The sequence below is a fragment of the Lycium barbarum genome, unplaced genomic scaffold, assembly GCF_019175385.1.
Source record: "Lycium barbarum isolate Lr01 unplaced genomic scaffold, ASM1917538v2 unchr_scaffold_36, whole genome shotgun sequence".
NCBI classification, from domain to species: domain Eukaryota; kingdom Viridiplantae; phylum Streptophyta; class Magnoliopsida; order Solanales; family Solanaceae; genus Lycium; species Lycium barbarum.
This window is the reverse complement of record NW_026843489.1, coordinates 65,408-87,087: the sequence shown is the minus strand read 5'-3', so window position 1 is coordinate 87,087 and position 21,680 is coordinate 65,408. Positions and strand designations below refer to the sequence as shown.

The following is a 21,680-nucleotide window of genomic DNA, read 5'->3' as shown; positions in this document are numbered from 1 at the left end:
GAAACAACCGTCGCAAATTTAAATAATGTCCAATAATTTTCAGTTTAACTATTAAATCTACTGAAATCGGATCATCCTTCATCTTTTTTTAGCGTGCACTAACTTCCTTTTACTTTAGATGTATACCTCACACACATGTTTAACAACAATATAAATGTGATTTTAAAATAATTTTACTAATTGAGATGAGATGCACGTGCGGCGCATGGAATGCACGTGTGACGCACGCAGAAGCTAGTTTTGTTGAATATATTTGAAACCTCTTATTAAGATTTGGCTCTAAACCACCGATTCCACTGAACTGCACCCGATCATTGGTACATATTGTATGTGAAAAAAGTTATTCTTCGTTAAACAGAGGGAGTAAATTGTATGAATTTATTGATAACTTACTGCAATGTAGAAGTCCTTCTTGAAAAACCCATAGAAAAACCACATTGTAGCGCAGAGAGTGAGGAACAATGATAAAGTGAAGGGCATAAACTCTACACTCTTTGTTCTTATTACTTGCCTCTGCAACACACATTTATAAGAGTTAAGGAAGTAACTAAAGCATACATATAAATATAAAGGGATAAATTACTGTATGAAATAAAAACTAGAGAGTAATTAATGAAACCATGATGCTTAAAGGAGCAGCAAAGACCGCAACGTTGATAACAGCACAAATCCATCCCACTATCATCACTCTTTCTGAGCCTTTTGCAAATACATAAGAAAATAACATTACCATTCCTAGGGCTCCCACTATCAACAACATCAGCCACCCCGTGAAAATCTGCAAATTATAGCAAGCAAAATAGTAGTATGAAATATGTCTCTTTTTATGTATTGATAGTGTAAATATAAATATTTTACACAATCAAACTATTTATAAAGTAATTACAAACAAATCTCTCCTAAAATGATTAATTAGTAACTTGATAAAAATGGTAACTGACTTGCTATCTCAAGTTAAAAGACACTAATAGTGTAAAAGAATCTTTACATTGTAGTGTACTGACAGTACGCTATCACGTAATTTATGAGATAATTACAAGTTAATATCTATGATAACTAGCATGCTGTAATATGTGACTACACTAATAAATAAAATTGTACTATCAGTGTATAAGATTTAATCCGATAACTCAAATCATATACAACACGTGTATAAAATTTAATTTGTTTCTTTCCTAATGAGAAAGAGCAAAGGGAGTTCACCTGAGACTTTCTGGGTGCGTAAAAGAGAAACAAAGAGATGTAAGCTAATTCAATGACACATCCAAAGCCATTAATGCTGACAATAAGGTAGGCATTCTTCTTGAGATAAGCATAATATAGCAATAGTCCTGCACTAAATAGTGCTACTAAATATGGTATTGCTTGAAACCCTTCTGATGAATTCCTTTTATATATCTTGTAAAATGTTGGCCTGAAATAAAAAAAGAAATGGAGAAAGAAACCAACTTGTCCATCATATTATTATTGTCTGAAAACTTTTAAATAGACTTGAAATGTACTCGCTCTATCCAATTTTACTTGTCCTCTATATTAAAAATACATGTGCACTTTTACTTGTCCAATTTAGCAAATTAAGACAGAATTTAACACTTGATTATCAATTTATCCTTATTATTAACTATAATCATTTCTTGATGCATTTTCTAAAACATTGAATTTATCATATTCAAAGCATGATATAGTAAGCATTTCATTTTATTAATTGCTTCTTAAGGGGTGTGCCAAATTAAATATGGATAGAGGGATCAATTTAATTGTTCTTACACTGGTGCTAAGAACACTATGAATGACACGATATTACCTGCATAACAGTAGCATACGAGTTAGAGAATATTGAGAGAACAAAATAAAGATAAAAGGTACAAAATCAGTGTACATTGTTTTGCATTTTAACATACCAAGAATGCCAAACATGAAAGATAAGTCATGAACACTTAATTGCACCATGATGATATATCTACCTAGTGAAGCCCTTTTTGAGTTTCAAGTGCTGAATGCTCTTTGTGGATCTACAAAAGGGACTTGAAGAAACTATGCACACTTCAAATGCTATTTTATAGTGGAGATCAACTACGGAGAAAAAAAGAACAAGAATTCGGTAAAGGAAGTTTTGATGAATTCGGTATTATTGTTTGGCAAGACCGTAATGCATGCGTACAATTTTTTTCTTCATTTGGTTTAGCCCAACAGATATATGATACATACAAAATATGCTGTGCTAAATTCAAATGACAAAAATAATGATAACAACACAAGTAATCGAGTGAAATTGATTAAATCATTAATATTTATAATTAGTGGAATAGTCATAATCCGTCGTACGTATTGTGTAATGTACACAAAACTGTTACATAAATTTTGACTGACATACTAGAATGGTCAATATGTTTTGGCTACTTCTGGTCCACCCACCTGTAAGATGTGGCTTTTGGTTTGCATATACATTTTCGTTCTTCAGGTCGACAGGGCTTGTTGGGAGGAAAAAAGAAAAGGAAATATAAATGAACTTCATGTATTGGGTAAAATTCGTAGACTCCAAATGGACGTATTAAGTGATGACATGTGGCAAGAGTGATAGATCGGATCTGAGATAGATAGTGAGAAGCTCCGAGGAAACTTGCATGACCCCGGAAAAGTGGTATGATATCTCGCTTACGGGGACTAAAGAGTGTAAAGGCTCGGGGTATCTTTCTATTGCACCGGTCACACGAAGTTCAATGGTCAGACGTTACAAGAAGACTCCAGGTCTTCATCGAGTCTTAAATGAGCATTATTACCCCTTTTTATTAATATTTGGTAATAAAGGGAGGCACGATTCATGGATCGTGCACCTCATAGCTTTAATATAAATAGAGTATCAGATTTCATTTTAACGGACATCTGAAATCTAATTGCAAAAGCAAGCACTCTTAAGCAATTTCTTAATATTAGCACTTGATTTATCTTGACAAAGCTTTGGCAATCACTCTGCCTGGAGACTCTAGCTCACAGCTTATCCAAGGCTCGTGCATGCTATTTACTTTGAGTATTATTAGTTTTCTTTACAATTATCTTACTTGTTCTTGTCTATTATTTCATTATTTTAGTCATATTGATCTGCGTATCCATAACCACGTATACAAATTCAACTTTATCGATTTATGAGTAATTGGCACCGGGGCCGGACAATTGTGGTATCATTGTGACCCTATCTATTATACTGATTCTCTTTAGTTTTCTCTAGTAGAACCATTATTTTAGTTATGACAAATATTACTGACGACCAAGCATGTCTCAACACCGAAAAGGACAGTAACAATGAGCAGCTTAATCTGAATGGCGTGCCTGCCCATGATCCAACAACTAGGGCCCAACATACATATGGATCAATTGCCTCGAGGAACAGTCAAAATCAACAGGTTACACAGGAAGCAACTCCTACTGACGAGATCCCCAAGGAAGCGATGCGGATTATGAGGGCACAACAACAGTCATTGATCGAAGAGATAGAACTCATGAGGCAGACTATGTTAGCACTTTCCAGCAACGTCCCAAATGCTGGAGAAAGAGGCGCTGAAGGGACTCCCCCGCTCATATAGTTAGGAATGACACATCTATGGGCGATCGATCAGAAGGAAGAACCTTCGGAAATGGAGATGCATCGGGGAGCGAAAATGCTTCGGAGGACCCCTTTGGGCATGGATCTTACAGTTCATGCAAGACATCATAAAATAGGATGGACAGAAATACTAAGGAAGCAGAAAAGAATGTGAAGGAATTTCATGACTCGACGGACCAGATCTCGGGGGCACCACCGATTATGAAGGGCCTAGATGGGAAGTACATTCAGTTGGCATATAAACCTGAGGCAGAGCCAGAGCTGATCCCAAAAAGATTCAATATGTCGAACATCCTTAAGTACGACGGGACAACAGATCCACAGGAACACATAACGGCGTATACCATGGCGGTCAAAGAGAATGACCTTAAGGAGAAGAGGTATAAGTCAAAGATCTGGGTGGAAGACGATCTGTTAGAAGAGGTCACTAGATGAACTTAGCATCAAGATTCGATGAGCGAAGGGGTTGGGTCGGACCGTAACTCATCGAAGAAACCGGTTTCAACCATATACTCTATCGAAGAGGCCAGTGGTAATTAGGGGTACCGGTCCTTGGAAAGGTCAAATGCCGATAGAAAGGATGATCGTGGTAGAAGCAACTGGGGTCTGCAGAGGAGAGATAGAGGAGAGTCTCTTTGATCCCCTTCAAGGAGTACAGAATATCCAAAGCTCTCCGAATATAACTTCAGCATTGATGAGGTGCAGATGCTAGCCACCATGAGAACTAAGCCTGCGGCACGATTCCCTATGCTGCTCCGATCTGACCCTAATTCAAGTGATATGACCGTATGGTACCATTTCCATTGCACAAAAGGGCATAGAAGAGCGAACTGCAGGCATCTCCGAGAGGAGGTGACTGACTTTCTCAAGAAAGGACACCTAAGGGAGTTATTAAGCGAGATAGGGATGAATAATTATGAAAAAAGTATGGGTACAAATGACCAGGTTGTGCCGACCGTAACACGTCAGGTAATAACTATGATAATTGGAGGAGCCGAAGTTGCTGGTACAACCTTCATGATGGAAAAAGAAGAAGAGAAAGGTGTCAGTTACTTGGGAAAAGATACCTCCTGAGCTTTCGGATGAAAATGGCATCACTTTCACCGAAGAAGACATAGAGGGGATCACATCGCCTCATAGTGAGGCACTGATAATCACTGTAGACATAGACCTTTTTCAAACTAAGCATGTCTTGATTGATCCAGGTAGTTCAGCCAACATTCGATGGAAACTCGTAGAGAAAATAAAGATGTTGGAAAAGCTAATACCAGCCACTTGGGTCCTTTTCGGATTCAATATGGTGAAACGACCAAAAGAGATATTACACTACCAGTAAATGTTAGGGGAAAGATCAAAGAGGGAAAGTTCTCTGTTATATATGGTGACATGAGGTACAATGTAATCTTCGAAAGGTTGTAGTTACATTACGTGAGGGCAGTACCATTAACATTGCATCTACTGATAAATTTTCCACTTTGAAGGGCATCAATCATATCTAGGATGAGCAACCGGCGGCAAGAGAAATTTTCTCCATCATGAGCCAAAGGGCAAGGAAGAGTCAAAAGACGTCAAATAGTAATCACATGAATCGGAGCTCGCACCCAATTTGGTCCCGCAAGTACAAGAAGCAACAACGTGACCCGAAGATGAGTTAGCGGACAGGTATCTGGTTTCCACGTATTTTCAAGTACCCCATGATTCATAGCAACTAAGTCAACATCAGAAGAGCTAGAACAAGTTGGCTTGTATGCAGATCTCTTAGAGATGAAGGTCTACCTGGGCACGGGTCTAACCCCCGAGCTCAGGAGTGATATTCTTGCTTACCTTAAAGCTAACCATGATTGTTTTGCTTGGTCCCATCAATATATGATAGTTATACCCCTAGAGGTTAGCACACACAAATTTAGCCTGGATCCCAGCTTCCCACCAGTAAACCAAAAGAAACAGCATATAGCCGGGGTCGGAAACAAGTTTGTTAAAGAGGAGGTAACAAGGCTACTCAATATAGGGTCCATCCAGGAGGTAAAGTACCTGAATTGGTTAGCCAATATAGTTGTAGTACCTAAAAAGATCTTAATAAAGCGGGTCTAAATGACTCCTTCCCACTGCCGAGCATAGATCAAATAATTGACGCAACGACTGGCATAAGATAATGGGTTTTCTCAATGCTTACTCTAGGTATAATCAAATAAAAATGCATCGGAGGATCAAGATAAAACATCATTCGTCACTAACTTTGACATTTACTGCTATAATGTGATGTCTTTCGGACTTAAAAATGTTAAGGACACCTAGCAGAGGTTGGTAAACGGAATGTTTGAACAGTAAATTGGGAAAACAATGAAAGTATATATTGATGACATGCTTTTCAAGAGCCTTTGTACAAGGGACCATTTAAGTCATTTGCTGGAAACCTTTGCCATCTTAAGGAAATATAACATGAAACTAAACTCGGAGAAGGGCGCGCTTAGAGTTGGCTCGGGGAAGTTCTTGGGTTTTCTTGTGTCTAGAAGGGGAATCGAGGTAAACCCAGACAAGATCAAAGTGATTGAAGAAATCCCGGATACTTTGGACAACATAAAAGAAGTGGAGGGATTAACTAGGTGGTTAGCGGCCTTTAGCAGGTTCATATCACGGTCGTCTGAAACGTGTCACAAGTTCTTCTCCTTGTTGAAAAGAAAGAAGAATGACTTTGAATGGACGCTGGAGTGTCAGCATGCACTACGAGACTTGAAGAAGTAATTGTCTAGTCCACCACTTATGGCTAAACCAAAGGATGGAGAGCAACTCCTGGTATACTTGGTTGTTAAAAAAGTGGCGGTAAGTGCAGTCTTGGTCTGGGAGGAAAAAGGTATAAATTTCCTATTTATTGTGTAAGTAGGATTATGTCAGGGGCCGAAACTCGGTAACCTTACTTGGAAAAGCTGGCCTTTGCTCTCGTGATGCAATCCCCTAAGCTCAAGCCATACTTCCAGTGTCACTCTATAGCCATTGTAACGACCTTTCAACTTCAGAATGTCTTGCAAAATCCCAAATGCTCGAGACATCTACCTAAGTGGATAGTATAAATAAGTGAATTTGACATTGCTACAGACCCCGGACTGCAATAAGGTCACAGGTCCTTACTGATTTTATAGAGGATTTCAGTCCGGGAATGGTGCCATGCACCGAAAAATTATCCACCTTGGTCTCAGGGACTATCCCCGGGGTTTGGATCCTTCACATAGATGGGGCGTCCAACGTAAAAGGAACTGGACTAGGTATAGTTCTTCGTATGCCATCCGGCGAAGTGTTGAGACAGGCGATATGTAGTGTAACAAACTAACAATAAAGTCAAGTTATGAGTTTATGATTGCAGGTCTTGAGTTGGCCATTGTACTAGGTTCCGATGTCATAGGAATAAAGTGTGACTCCTTGCTGGTGGTGAATCAAGTTCATGGCGTGTTTGAGCAAAGGAGGAACGCATGTTAAAATACCTGGAAAAAGTTTGAAGTTGTTCTCCCGGTTCCAAGAATGGAATATGGTACATGTGCCCAAAAAAGAGAATGCTGAGGCCGAGACCCTGGAAAACTTGGGTTCATCTACTGAGGCAGAAGGACCAAACGCCAAGCCGCTGGTGCAGTTGCTACACTCTGCTTTAGATGCTACGGGAAATGACGTGTTGTTTGTTTCATTATACATATGTATTTGAATGATTTTATGTGTTGTTTGTTTCATTTATATAAATATGTATATGACGGAACAGTGTATTCAAATACATCTAAATACACACGCCTGCTCCTAAAAACTAGCTACGAAATACAAATACATAAAAGATAGCTACGGATTGTTAACAACTCTTAAAAGATAGTTATTCCTGTAAGTTGCCCTTTTTTAAAATGTCTCCCGACTTAAATCATGTTATCTTTGAGCAAATTTCTAGACGGGCTTTTCTCAAGGAAAGGATATTTTTTAAGATACTAGCTAGCTAGAACTCAACTATGTTTTGCCTAAAACGTAAATTTGCCCCATTAGAATTCAGATGTTCCATCAGGTATATCGACAAACATTATCTACTTCTAGTTACATAAACATTTTAGTTACCAAACACAGAAAAAATATTGGCAATAAATTTGCTTATTACAACCCTTCCTCTTCCAAAGTTGAACAACTCCTCTATTACCGTAAAAGAAAAACTCGATGTTACAAGATTTAGGTTGCAACTTGTTTTACCTTTTTTGGTTCCACAATTGAAATTAATTGCCCAAGTAATTTGAACTTTCCCCATATTTTCTTTAAGGAAAGCTCTCCATTCCTGGAACTTGAACTCGGGACCTGTAGTGAAATTATAAAAGATAAAAAAAATCTCAATCATCCAATCAATGTACATTCGTCCATCAATTGTTACTAAATCAACACAAAGATACTCTTAACATGTTGTGATATTGTCCGCTTTGAGTCCGCACGGTTTTTCCTCAAAAGATCTCGCACCATTAACAAATCCCACACGTTGTATATAGTTTCCCAATCTTTTCAACTATCAATGTGGGACTTTATTCGCGCCCAATAGGATCTACTAATAAAAGTAATTTGTGATATATTGAAGAGAAACATTTTAGAAGGAAAAACACTAGAATTAGGTTTCCACTCACCTGAAACACGTTTCTTCTTTCTTGTCAGGAACAAAATAAGATCCAACAAATACCTGAGGCTTTCCATCCGATGGAAATTTGAATTCATTGTATTTAATTAAAATATAAGAATCAATTTGTTTCTGAGTATCTTTTTTCGAGGTTCCGAATTGCATGCTAGGAATGGCAAATCTTGTTGATTTAATCTCTCACTTTCTTGGTGTAGTTTAGTTGCAAAGCCTAATTCATTTTTTAGCATGATGGACGTCTCAGGAGATAGAAATTAGAGAAGTTCCTTCACATAACACTCAATTAATTATTTGATCTAATTTTCGTAAGCTCTCAGGTTGTGCCTATTTCCATGAATATTATATTCAACTAAAGAGTACTGATTTGTTAGTCTCTAATACATTTTATTGGTTTTGGTTCCTTCATTTAATGACAAGGTTTGGCATTATTATCTTCCTCTTATTTCAGATTATCAAGCTGGTTCATTAGGACATTGCTTGACGCAAGCTACATGTTTTGTGGCTAATATGAATAAGCTATATGCTTGAAGAATATACCCTCCCCCCCCCCCCCCCCCCCCCACCACCACAAAAAACAAGCTACATGTTTTGTGGCTAATATGAATAAGCTATATGCTTGAAGAATATACCCTCCCCCCCCCCCCCCCCCACAAAAAAAGAGAAGAAAAGCCAACACATCTTCACATTTTATTGGTTTTGGTTCCTTCATTTAATGACAAGGTTTGGCATTATTATCTTCCTCTTATTTCAGATTATCAAGCTGGTTCATTAGGACATTGCTTGACGCAAGCTAAATGTTTTGTGGCTAATATGAATAAGCTATATGCTTGAACAATATACCCTCCCCCCCCCCCCCCCCCCCCCTCCCACCACTCACAAAAAAAGAGAAGAAAAAAACAATGGTATTTCTTTCACAAATTAAGAACATCGATTTCTTTATTATTATCTTTTAAATCCGTTGGTGTAAAATTTTAAATAATATAAGTTTTATTTAAACAATTCCAGTCCATTGGATCGATCGTGTTTCTGAAGTAAGTGTCCATTTTATGTAATTCGACTTAAAAGATGTCGTGCAATCGTGACACGTGGAGATGCTTTTTTTTTTTTTTTGTCATTTCTCCGAATTTTCTTCTAATGTATGTGATATTTAATTACTTGCTTTTTTTTTTCCTTTCTTTTGTTGTATATGTTTTATTTTCTGTTTACCCTTTTTCTTTTTGTCACGTCAAGATTGTTTTTGTTTTGGTTAGATAAATTTATCCCATAATCCCAATAGGAGGCTAAACTGAATCAAGTAAAAAACAAAAACTTAGTTTATTACCTCCAAGATGCCAGTTGGTTCATCCATTTAAGGAGAGATCATGATAGCCATACGTAGATTTACTCTCAAGATAGTTTTAATGATCTTTCTTTTAATGATTTACCCTAAAGGTTTCTCTAAAATTGGCGCATTTATTCAAATCCCCCTTAAACTATATCCAATTCTAATTACCTCCTGTGTACTTGGATTTTTTGTAATCGTTACCCCCTCAAACAATAATATAATTGATTATAATTACCCCCATGTACTTAACTTTTCTATTATCCTAGTGATTTCAAGTGACGTTTGGTGCATGAGAGTGTAAAATGACAATCATATCATATTAATCTGATGTGTAAAAAAGCTAAAATACCATTTCCGTTTATATTTACCATCCCAATGGCTATTTCCTTTTCTCCCTTCCATATACCTTCTCTATTTCTCCATTAATATATAGCTGCAAATTTTTTATTTTTTTATCTTTTCATTTTCCTTTTGAGAGGATACCAACAACATACCGAGTATAATCACACCAGGTGGGGTCTAGGGAAGGTAGAGCGTATGCAAACCTTACCCCTACCTTTTGACGAGTAGGGAGGCTATTTCCGATAGACCCCCGGCTCAAGGAGAGATGAAAAAGCATCAGTAAAAGTGCACAGTAATAATAAGCATTAATAACACAAGATAATAGGATGACGTAGTAAAAAAGAACAAGAAAAGTCAAGTACATGAGGGTGATTAGGACCAGTTGAGGTAATGATTTTAAAAAGGCAAAATGCGGGAGTAATTAAAATCATATATAGCTACTGTACTTGAACGCGCTTCGCACAGTCATAAAAAATTCTCTTACAAACATAAAGATCATAGATTAAATGAAGAAAAAAAAAATACACATATTGATGGGAAGTAAAATTAAAGGTAAAATTATTAATTCCTACATTTAGTTTAAAATATTTATTTTGCCAAAAAAAATAATAATAAATTTTTACAATATAAATGCAAAAAAAAAAAAAACTATCATTCTAATAAGCACAAAAATTATAAATCTACTAAAAAAAAGTAAGAAATATGGAGGAAAAGTAAAAGAAAAAAAAAAGAACGTAACACATACTTATTAGTCTTAAACCTCTCACTGAGAGCATCAAAATTACATAACCCCAAAACACAAAGTACATAAATCTAAGAAAATTATGAAAATTACATACCAATTAACTAAACAAAAAAGAGAACATAAAGAAACATTAAAAAAAAAAATAGTCCTACTCTAACTAATAACTAAAGAATTGATTTTACAACATATTAAAACTTATTAAAAATTCTCAGGATATTTAAATAAGCAAATGAATTGAATAGAACATTTAGAAGAGCTCACGAGCCTGAAAAAGAAAACAAAACAAAAAACACATATCAGTAGTGTAACACCCCGTAAATTTGAACTAGATATGAATATGTAAAAAAAAAATAAAAAACAAAAATCAAGTGTTAAGATTCTATTTTATCTATATGAATCCATTCTTGATGAATTCGGGTGGAGGATGGTCGTTTTGAAGTCAAACCAACTAGTGAAGTTCTTGAGGGCTCTTAAATTCGCCTAAGTTTTGGTAGGTCTGTCTTCTGGGCGATTTTCGTGCAAATGTGTTAAGAATTTGGAAAGCCTTCCTCAATGAAAGTTGTAGGGCTTTGAAATATCTTTACAACGGTATATTATGGGGGTCAAACGAACATCTGTGCAAAGCGTTATGCCAGTTTTACTAACGCCTGTCCGCACTGGAAATTTGGTCTGCGTTACGCCCACGTTACGGGCCGTAACACGCGTTATGGGCCGTAACGTGCCCAAAATTTCCAGTACCTTAATGGAAATTTGGCCAGTGTTACGCTCCAAGTTACGGGCCGTAACACATGTTACGGACCGTCCCTTGGGGCGTAACACAGTGAAAACAGTACGTTTTCAGGCGATTCTGACTTCGGAAGCCCATAACCCCATTATTTATTGGGAATTTGGGAAAACTCAAAGAACGAAAGTTGTAGATAATTGAAATACCTTTCCAACCATAGGTCGTGGGCCTCCATGTGATATCGGGATGAGAAGATATGGGTGTTTTAAGACAGGAAGGTCAAGCTGTTGGCCCAACCCAATTCAAAACCGGGTCAGGCCCATTTCCCTTGGTATTTAAGGGAAATGTTCAGCCCTAGCAGCCACATTTCCCCTACCAAACCTTCAGATTTTTAGAGAGAGAGAGAGAGCGAGGAGATTTAGAGAGAGAAAGTGGTGAATCAATCAAGTTCGAGGCCCCGAATCCCGAGGCTCGTGAAGGATAAAGTGTAGAACAAATTGTTGCTGTCGTTCTAAGCTAAAAATTGAACTTGGGGGAGGTTGTTTTCGTGGTGGCTGCTCATATAAGGTATGTCTAAGTTTTAATGATGTTTTTATCCTTACCATTAATAGATTTGACGAATTAGAATAGAGAAAATGGCATTGAAAGTTCGGTTATAAATTTTGGATACCAAATGACTTGGGGACTGTTTTGGTGTGATTAAATGGATAGTATTAGTTGGATATTGATATGAAATAATTGTGATATTGTTGTGGTTGTTGTTGATAAGTTTTTGTTCTTGAATTTGGAAGTATAAAGTTTATTTAAGATCCTTTAATGAATGAAAGGAAAAGCAATCTTTCCATGTTCCTTGAACTCTAATTCATGTCTAAATGGTGGTTAATGTGTGTGAGGGGACAAACCCACATTAAACCTAGTTTGTAACAAACCCTATATATGTATAAGATATTAATAAGGTTTTCCTCTATGAGGGATATTTAGTAATGCTAGTTAATTGTTGGAAATGACCTTCTCATTGGTGAATTGGGACATGACAATCTTTGTAAAGAAGTTGTACGTTTCAAAAATATTGCTTGGAATGACTTATCCTTTCGGCATGCATAATGAACTTTAAGGTTATTGATGGTGTGACTACTCTGAGACGAATTGTGAATCGGCTTCTATGCCATAGACTTTGTTGTTGTGTTTGCCTTGCTATTCGAGAGGATGAGTAGCCACTATGGATCCTAGTGGATTAATTGCCTTGCCATATGGGAGGAAGAGTGGCCACTTCCGGGTTTGCTACCTGGGGTGCATTAATTGTCTTGCTATTCGGGAGGAAGAGTAGCCACCGTGAATCCATATTCCGGTGTATTGCGCAGTGTGCCATGCTATTCAGGAGGAAGAGTAGCCATCGTGAATTCATATTCCGGTGTAATACGTAGTGTTGTTGATATTGAGTTGGGCTTATATGGGCGGTTGTGATATCCATCTTTATTATGGAACTAAGCATAATTGAAACTGGGATTTTGAAATAGCTTTATAAACTGTGCAATGGGTGATATTAAGAATCATAAAGTGAAATGACAGTTTTTATACTATCTTTTTTTTGGAACTGATTTCTTTATGAATTATTATATTTTATTTTTATATTACTTATTGTCCCCGAGGCACTCACTGAGTACGAAGTACTCAGGCATACCATTGTTGTTTTTGATGGTATGTTAGGTAACGGAGGAGAGCAGGTTCTTGGCACTTCAAGCGCCTAGAAAGGACTTGCTGTTGTTGCTGATTTGGTGAGCCCACACGTTCATTCGTGGGATACCCTTTTATTTTGTTCATTTATTATTAGTTTTGGGCTGCGTCCCGATGAGTCAAGCTATTACTTCTTTATCCTAGAAGCTCCCTAGTATACATTCTTGTGGGTAGTTGTTGAGTTTTGTTAACTCTTGGACGTTTGTCACGTTTTGATTAACTTTTATGATATTAAAGACTTCCGCTGATTTAATTCATGATGTGTTACATTTAATTTATAAACATGTTGGAGGCGAATGTTGAACCTGGCGGGTTCAAGTATTATTATTGTGTTGTTTAGGTTCTTCCGATGTTGTTCATGACGTCGGATGCCAGTCACGTCTAGGGTGGGTTTTGGGGCGTGACAAGCTTGGTATCAGAGCCTAGGTTTAAATACATCCTAGGATTATTGCTGGTGTCTGTGGAGCTGTGTCTAGTGGAGTTTTCCTTGTGCAGCCTGATCACCTGCATGATTGAGAAACTCCCAGGATATTTATAGGTGTTTCCTGTTCTTCTTGATTCTAGATTGTGCTGTAGAGCTTAAAGTCCTTCGTAGGATTGTTCTATTTCGCTCGTAATTCGTGCCTTGCAGAAATGACTCTGACGCGATCCAAAAGTGGTAAACAAGGACGTCCCGCGAAAGTTAACCGAAATCTTGGGGGCGCGAATGCTGGTAATGGAAATGATGCTAGAAATCAAGCGCCACCTCCAGCACCGCCTGCTCCTGCTGTCCCTGTTGTGGGTATACCCGATATTGGTACAATGCAAATGGCTATTCAAATATTGACTGTATTGGTTACTGCTCAGCAACAGCGTGGAGGTGTGGGACCTCATGGTGGAGGCAGATTTAAGCAGTTCCTAGACTTAAAGCCACCAGAGTTCTTTGGGTCACGAGAGGTGGACGACCCCCAACACTTCTTAGATGAGACCTTTAAGGCACTGAGGGCAATGGATGCCCAGGATTCAGAAGCTGTGAGGCTTGCTTCGTATCAGTTGAAGGATGTTGCTCACGTATGGTTTGAGATGTGGGAATCTGAGAGAGGCGACACTACTTTAGCTCCGACGTGGGCTGAATTTGAGGAGGCGTTCATGGAAAGGTTCTTGTCTGATGAGGAAAGAATTGCTATGGCTACGAAATTTGAAAAGCTGGAGCAGGGTAACAAGTCGGTTCGTGAGTATAGTTTGGAGTTCACTCGTCTGTCAAAGTATGCTTTATACATGATTCCGACTGAAAAGCATAAGTTGACTCGTTTTGTGAAAGGCTTAGTACCACGTATCAAGTCTGCATGTGCTGATGTTGCTATGTCTCCTACTTGCACCTTCTCATCTCTGGTTGGGTTTGCTGAACAACAAGAAAGTTGGAAAAATGAAGAGAGGGTGGACCGAGATCAGCACAAGAAGGCCCGATCAGCGGGTGGTTTTAGTGGTAATAATTATAAGGGAGGGCAGAGTAAAGGGTATTCTGCACCTGCTCATTCTGGCACTCATTCCCATGCTAGTGTGCCTTCTGGTAGGCAAGGCCAGAAAAATAATAACAATACTGGTAGGTTTTCGCAGGGAAGTAGTCGTCCGCCAGTGTGGGAGGATCGTACCTGTCATCACTGTGGCTTGAGGGGGCATATAAAGAGGAACTGCAGAAAGTGGCTTCGTGAGATGGCTGCTATGAATAATCAAAAGAATGATTCGCCTGCTTCTGCATCTGTTAAAAATCCATCTGCTGGTAATGCTACCAATAATTATCAGAATGCTCGTAATAATGGCAAGGGAAAAGAAGTTGCTAATACTTCTGGTGGAGGGACAGCTCGACTTTATGGGCTGACTCGTAGGGAGGCAGCTGAGTCTTCTGACGCGGTGGTTACAGGTATTCATACCATATGTACTCATGATGCTTACTCATTGATTGATCCGGGTTCAAATTTATCCTATGTGACTCCTTATTTTGCTCTTGATATGGGTATGAAACCCGAATCTTTGTTGGAACCCTTTGCTGTTGATACGCCTACGGGTGTTCCTGTTATTGCTTCTAGAGTGTATAGAAATTGTGTTGTTGTGATTAAAGGTTGTGAGTCCGTGGCTGATTTGTATGAACTTGAGATGGTGGATTTTGATGTAATTATGGGGATGGACTGGTTGTCTGCGTGTTATGCTAATGTGGATTGTCGCCATAAGTTAATTCGTTTTGCTTTTCCCGATGAACCCGTTATTGTGTGGGAGGGTGAAATTGCCAAGCCAAAGGGTAGATTTATTTCCTATCTTAAGGCTCATAAGATGATTACTAAGGGGTGTATTTACCATTTGGTTGCTGTTAATGATACAAAAGCCGTAGTACCCGAATTCGCATCTGTTCCCATAGTGAGTGATTATCCCAAAGTATTTCCTGAAGACCTTCCTGGTATTCCTCCTGATAGAGTTATTGATTTTGGAATTGATGTTATTCCCGACACTCAACCTATTTCTATTCCACCTTATCGAATGGCTCCAGCGGAGCTAAGGGAATTAAAGGATCAATTAAAGGACTTGTTGGATAAGGGTTTTATCCGACCAAGTTCCTCGCCTTGGGGTGCTCCAGTTTTGTTTGTTAGGAAGAAAGATGGTTCCTTAAGAATGTGTGTTGACTACCGTCAGCTTAATAAAGTGACCATTAAGAATAAGTATCCTTTGCCTAGGATAGATAATTTGTTTGACCAACTTCAGGGTGCTAAATTCTTTTCGAAGATTGACCTGAGGTCTGGATATCATCAATTGAAGATAAAGGAGGAGGATATCCCGAAAACTGCTTTCCGTACTCGTTATGGGCACTTTAAGTTTCTAGTCATGTCCTTTGGGTTGACTAATGCGCCTGCTGCATTCATGGATTTAATGAACCGTGTGTTTAAGCCGTATCTAGACCGCTTCATTATTGTGTTTATTGATGACATCTTGGTGTACTCTAAGAATCGTAAGGATCATGCTAATCATTTGAGGATAACTTTGACAACACTTGAGGAGAACGAGTTTTATGCAAAATTCTCTAAGTGTGAATTCTGGCTTGATTCTGTGGATTTCTTGGGCCATGTGGTGACCGGGGATGGCATTAAAGTAGACCCTCAGAAAATTGCAGCAGTGAAGGATTGGCCTAGACCCACTAGTGCGACTGAAATTCGTAGTTTCTTGGGTTTGGCAGGTTATTACCGGAAGTTTGTGGAAGGTTTTTCGTCAATAGCCTCTCCACTAACTAAATTAACACAGAAGACTGCTAAGTTTCAGTGGTCTGAAGCTTATGAAAGGAGTTTCCAAGAGCTTAAGGCAAGGTTGACTTCGGTCCCTATTTTGACGTTACCTTCGGGGTCTGGAGGATATGTGGTGTATTATGATGCTTCTAGAATAGGTTTGGGTTGTGTGTTGATGCAGAACGGTAAGGTGATTGCTTATGCTTCGTGTCAGTTGAAAAAGCATGAGAAGAACTATCCGACTCATGATTTGGAGTTGGCTGCGGTGGTATTTGCTTTGAAAATTTGGCGTTATTACCTGTATGGTGAGCATTGTGATGTTTTTACTGATCACAAGAGTCTACAATATATTTTCAAGCAGCGAGAGTTGAACCTCAGGCAGAGGAGGTGGTTGGAGTTGTTAAAAGACTACGACTTGGATATTCTGTATCATCCTGGTAAGGCTAATGTGGTTGCTGAAGCTTTGAGTAGAAAATCCATGGGCACGTTGGCTTATTTGCGCGCTCATGACATGCCCATGGGGAAAGAGATTCGAAGACTCGCCAGCCTTGGGGTTAGGCTTGATGAAACTGAAGATGGAGAATTAGTGGGAATCACTCCATCACGGTCTGATATTGTAGAAAGGATTAAATTCAAGCAATATGATGATGAACTTTTGGCAAAGTTGAGAGATGGAGTGGAAAGGGGTGAGTACACTTCATTTAATGTTGGGACTGGCGATAGTGTTCTGCGATTGCAAGGACGATTGTGTGCTCCCGATGTTGATGGTCTTCGACAAGAACTAATGATGGAAGCTCATAGTTCCAAGTATTCGGTTCATCCGGGATCAACCAAGATGTATAAGGATTTGAAACAACACTATTGGTGGAAGAGCATGAAGGTTGATATTTCTAACTTTGTGGCTAAGTGTTTGAACTGTCAACAGGTGAAAGCTGAACATCAAAGGCCTGGTGGCTTGGCTCAGAACATTGAGATTCCTCAATGGAAGTGGGAGATGATAAATATAGACTTTGTTGCAGGTTTACCTCGCACAAGGGCCAAGTATGATTCAATTTGGGTGATCGTGGATAGACTCACGAAGTCTGCCCATTTTCTTCCTGTGAAGACGTCATATGCCGCTGCAGAGTACGCCAAGTTATATTTGAAGGAGATCGTTAGGTTGCATGGTGTTCCGATATCTATCATATCTGACAGAGGTACGCAATTTACTGCTCATTTCTGGCAGAGGTTTGAAGAAGGTTTGGGGACTAGAGTGAAATTGAGCACTGCCTTTCATCCTCAAACTGACGGGCAAGCAGAGAGGACTATTCAAACTTTGGAGGATATGTTGCGTGCTTGTGCAATCGATTTTGGAGGAAGTTGGGATGAACACCTACCTTTGGTGGAATTCGCTTACAATAATAGCTATCAAGCTAGTATTCAGATGGCTCCTTATGAGGCTCTTTATGGGAGGCGTTGTCGGTCCCCAATTGGTTGGTTTGAACCAACAGAAGTAGAGTTGTTAGGTCCTGATTCAATTCATGAGGCGATCGAAAAGGTAAATCTTATTGTTCAACGACTAAAGACCGCTCAGAGTCGACAAAAGTCTTATACGGACACAAGGCGTAGGGAATTGGAATTTGCTGTTTGTGACAAGGTCTTCTTGAAGGTATCACCTATGAAGGGGGTAATGCGATTTGGTAGGAAGGGCAAGCTTAGTCCTCGCTACGTTGGTCCTTATGAGATTATTAGAAGAGTTGGGAAGGTAGCTTATGAGTTGAGGTTACCGGCTGAGATGTCCATGGTTCATCCGGTGTTTCACATTTCGATGTTGAGGTTATATAAGCCTGGCCCTTCTCATGTGTTGAACTATGAAGAGGTGGAGATTGATGAATCCTTGTCTTATGAAGAAGAACCAGTTCAGATTTTGGATCGCCAAGTTAGAAGGTTGAGAACAAAGGACGTTGCATCAGTTAAAATGTTGTGGCGAAATCATAATACTGAGGAAGCTACTTGGGAGGCGGAAGAGGACATGAAGGAGAGATATCCTCACTTGTTCCCTATTTCAGGTATGAGTTAAGTTTTGAGCTATTAGTGCGCAAGGCAATTGTGTGATTAAAATTCGTGTTGGTTAATTACATTCCTAAAATACTATCCTCATTCGAGGACGAATGATCTTAAGGGGGGGATAATGTAATACCCCGTAAATTTGAACTAGATATGAATATGTAAAAAAACAAAATTAAAAAAAAATCAAGTGTTAAGATTATATTTTATCTATATGAATCCATTCTTGATGAATTCGGGTGGAGGATGGTCGTTTTGAAGTCAAACCAACTAGTGAAGTTCTTGAGGGCTCTTAAATTCGCCTAAGTTTTGGTCGGTCTGTCTTCTGGGCGATTTTCGTGAAACTGTGTTAAGCATTTGGAAAAACTTCCTCAATGCAAGTTGTAGGGCTTTGCAATAGCTTTCCAACGGTATATTATGGGGGTCAAACGAACATCTTTGCAAAGAGTTATGCCAGTTTTACTAACGCTTCTCCGCACTGGAAATTTGGTCTGCGTTACGCCCACGTTACGGGCCGTAACACGCGTTACGGGCCGTAACTTGGGGCCGTAACGTGCCCAAAATTTCCAGTACCTTACTGGAAATTTGGCCAGTGTTACGCTCCAAGTTACGGGCCGTAACACGTGTTACGGACCGTCCCTTGGGGCGTAACACAGTGAAAACAGTACGTTTTCAGGCGATTCTGACTTCGGGAGGCCATAACCCCATTATTTATTGGGAATTTGGGAAAACTCAAAGAACTAAAGTTTTAGATAATTGAAATACCTTTCCAACCATAGGTAGTGGGCCTCCATGTGATATCGGGATGAGGAGATATGGGCTTTTTAAGACAGGAAGGTCAAGCTGTTGGCCCAACCCAATTCAAAACCGGGTCAGGCCCATTTCCCTTGGTATTTAAGGGAACTGTTCAGCCCTAGCAGCCACATTTCCCCTACCAAACCTTTAGATTTTTAGAGAGAGAGAGAGAGAGAGGAGATTTAGAGAGATAAAGTGGTGAATCAATCAAGTTCGAGGCCCCGAATCCCGAGGCTCGTGAAGGATAAAGTGTAGAACAAATTGTTGCCGTCGTTCTAAGCTAAAAATTGATCTTGGGAGAGGTTGTTTTCGTGGTGGCTGCTCATATAAGGTATGTCTAAGTTTTAATGATGTTTTTATCCTTACCATTAATAGATTTGACGAATTAGAATAGAGAAAATGACATTGAAAGTTCGGTTATAATTTTTGGATACCAAATGACTTGGGGACTGTTTTGGTGTGATTAAATGGATAGTATTAGTTGGATATTGATATAAAATAATTGTGATATTGTTGTGGTTGTTGTTGATAAGTTTTTGTTCTTGAATTTGGAAGTATAAATTTTATTTAAGATCCTTTAATGAATGAAAGGAAAAACAATCTTTCCATGTTCCTTGAACTCTAATTCATGTCTAAATGGTGGTTAATGTGTGTGAGGGGACAAACCCACATTAAACCTAGTTTGTAACAAACCCTATATATGTATAAGATATTAATAAGGTTTTCCTCTATGAGGGATATTTAGTAATGCTAGTTAATTGTTGGAAATGACCTTCTCATTGGTGAATTGGGACATGACAATCTTTGTAAAGAAGTTGTACGTTTCAAAAATATTGCTTGGAATGACTTATCCTTTCGGCATGCATAATGAACTTTAAGGTTATTGATGGTGTGACTACTCTGAGACGAATTGTGAATCGGCTTCTATGCCATAGACTTTGTTGTTGTGCTTGCCTTGCTATTCGGGAGGATGAGTAGCCACTATGGATCCTAGTGTATTAATTGCCTTGCCATTCGGGAGGAAGAGTGGCCACTTCCGGGTTTGCTACCTGGGGTGCATTGATTGCCTTGCTATTCGGGAGGAAAAGTAGCCACCGTGAATCCATATTCCTGTGTATTGCGCAGTGTGCCTTGCTATTCAGGAGGAAGAGTAGCCATCGTGAATTCATATTCCGGTGTAATACGTAGTGTTGTTGATATTGAGTTGGGCTTATATGGGAGGTTGTGATATCCATCTTTATTATGGAACTAAGCATAATTGAAACTGGGATTTTGAAATAGCTTTATAAACTGTGCAATAGGTGATATTAAGAATCATAAAGTGAAATGACAGTTTTTATACTATCTTTTTTTTGGAACTGATTTCTTTATGAATTATTATATTTTATTTTTATATTACTTATTGTCCCCGAGGCACTCACTGAGTACGAAGTACTCAGGCATACCATTGTTGTTTTTGATGGTATGTTAGGTAACGGAGGAGAGCAGGTTCTTGGCACTTCAAGCGCCTAGAAAGGACTTGCTGTTGTTGCTGATTTGGTGAGCCCACACGTTCATTCGTGGGATACCCTTTTATTTTGTTCATTTATTATTAGTTTTGGGCTGCGTCCCGATGAGTCAAGCTATTACTTCTTTATCCTAGAAGCTCCCTAGTATACATTCTTGTGGGTAGTTGTTGAGTTTTGTTAACTCTTGGGCGTTTGTCACGTTTTGATTAACTTTTATGATATTAAAGACTTCCGCTGATTTAATTCATGATGTGTTACATTTAATTTATAAACATGTTGGAGGCGAATGTTGAACCTGGCGGGTTCAAGTATTATTATTGTGTTGTTTAGGTTCTTCCGATGTTGTTCATGACGTCGGATGCCAGTCACGTCTAGGGTGGGTTTTGGGGCGTGACAAGTAGTTTGTTAGCCGTCAACCCTTCTTTAAGAACATGGGCGTGAACAAAATTAAAAGGAAATCAAGATCACAATAACTCAAAGCCCTCTAAGGACAAAGAAATACAAAAATGAAAAAGAGGGGAAGGGAGAAGGTATTTTCTTTTATTAATAAATTTCATATAAATTATAACATTTATTTTAGGAGAAGGGGAAAAGGATCAAAATGTTTGAGGAAAAAAGCAAAAGAACAAAATGTTTGTGCCACGTCACGTTCCTAAGACCAACACGTCAATAAAGAATTTAGACACAATTTTCTGTTCTATGAAAACAAATGGGCTTTCAACTAAATTATTGTTGGGTTAATTTATCACTTCGGCTTGCATATAAAATGCATAGTTAATTATTATTAGTGGTACATTGAGAAGATGAATTTTTTTATAAAGGAAGTACAAATTTTTTAATTAGCAACAAAATCATATGACTTCTACCACCTCTTGTCGGCCTTCCATTAAAAATTTAGAAATACCGTAGCTGAAATTTTCTTATTAGAGTGCGTACCTTGTATCTCAAATAAGTAAAATTGATATTGAAATAAG

The 21,680-nt window shown here is 38.6% G+C and overlaps 1 protein-coding gene across 1 annotated transcript; it reads right to left on the bottom strand.

Moving 5' to 3' along the window:
• Nucleotides 1-363: 363 nt before the first annotated feature.
• On the bottom strand, nucleotides 364-2,024 carry LOC132625705 (bidirectional sugar transporter NEC1). Its single transcript, XM_060340295.1, has 5 exons — nucleotides 1,902-2,024; nucleotides 1,768-1,804; nucleotides 1,204-1,414; nucleotides 620-778; nucleotides 364-513 (listed from the first exon to the last, which is right to left on the bottom strand). The coding sequence occupies exons 1-5, from the start codon at nucleotides 1,948-1,950 to the stop codon at nucleotides 379-381; spliced, it is 591 nt and encodes a 196-aa protein (XP_060196278.1). The 5' UTR covers nucleotides 1,951-2,024; the 3' UTR covers nucleotides 364-378.
• Nucleotides 2,025-21,680: the final 19,656 nt, after the last annotated feature.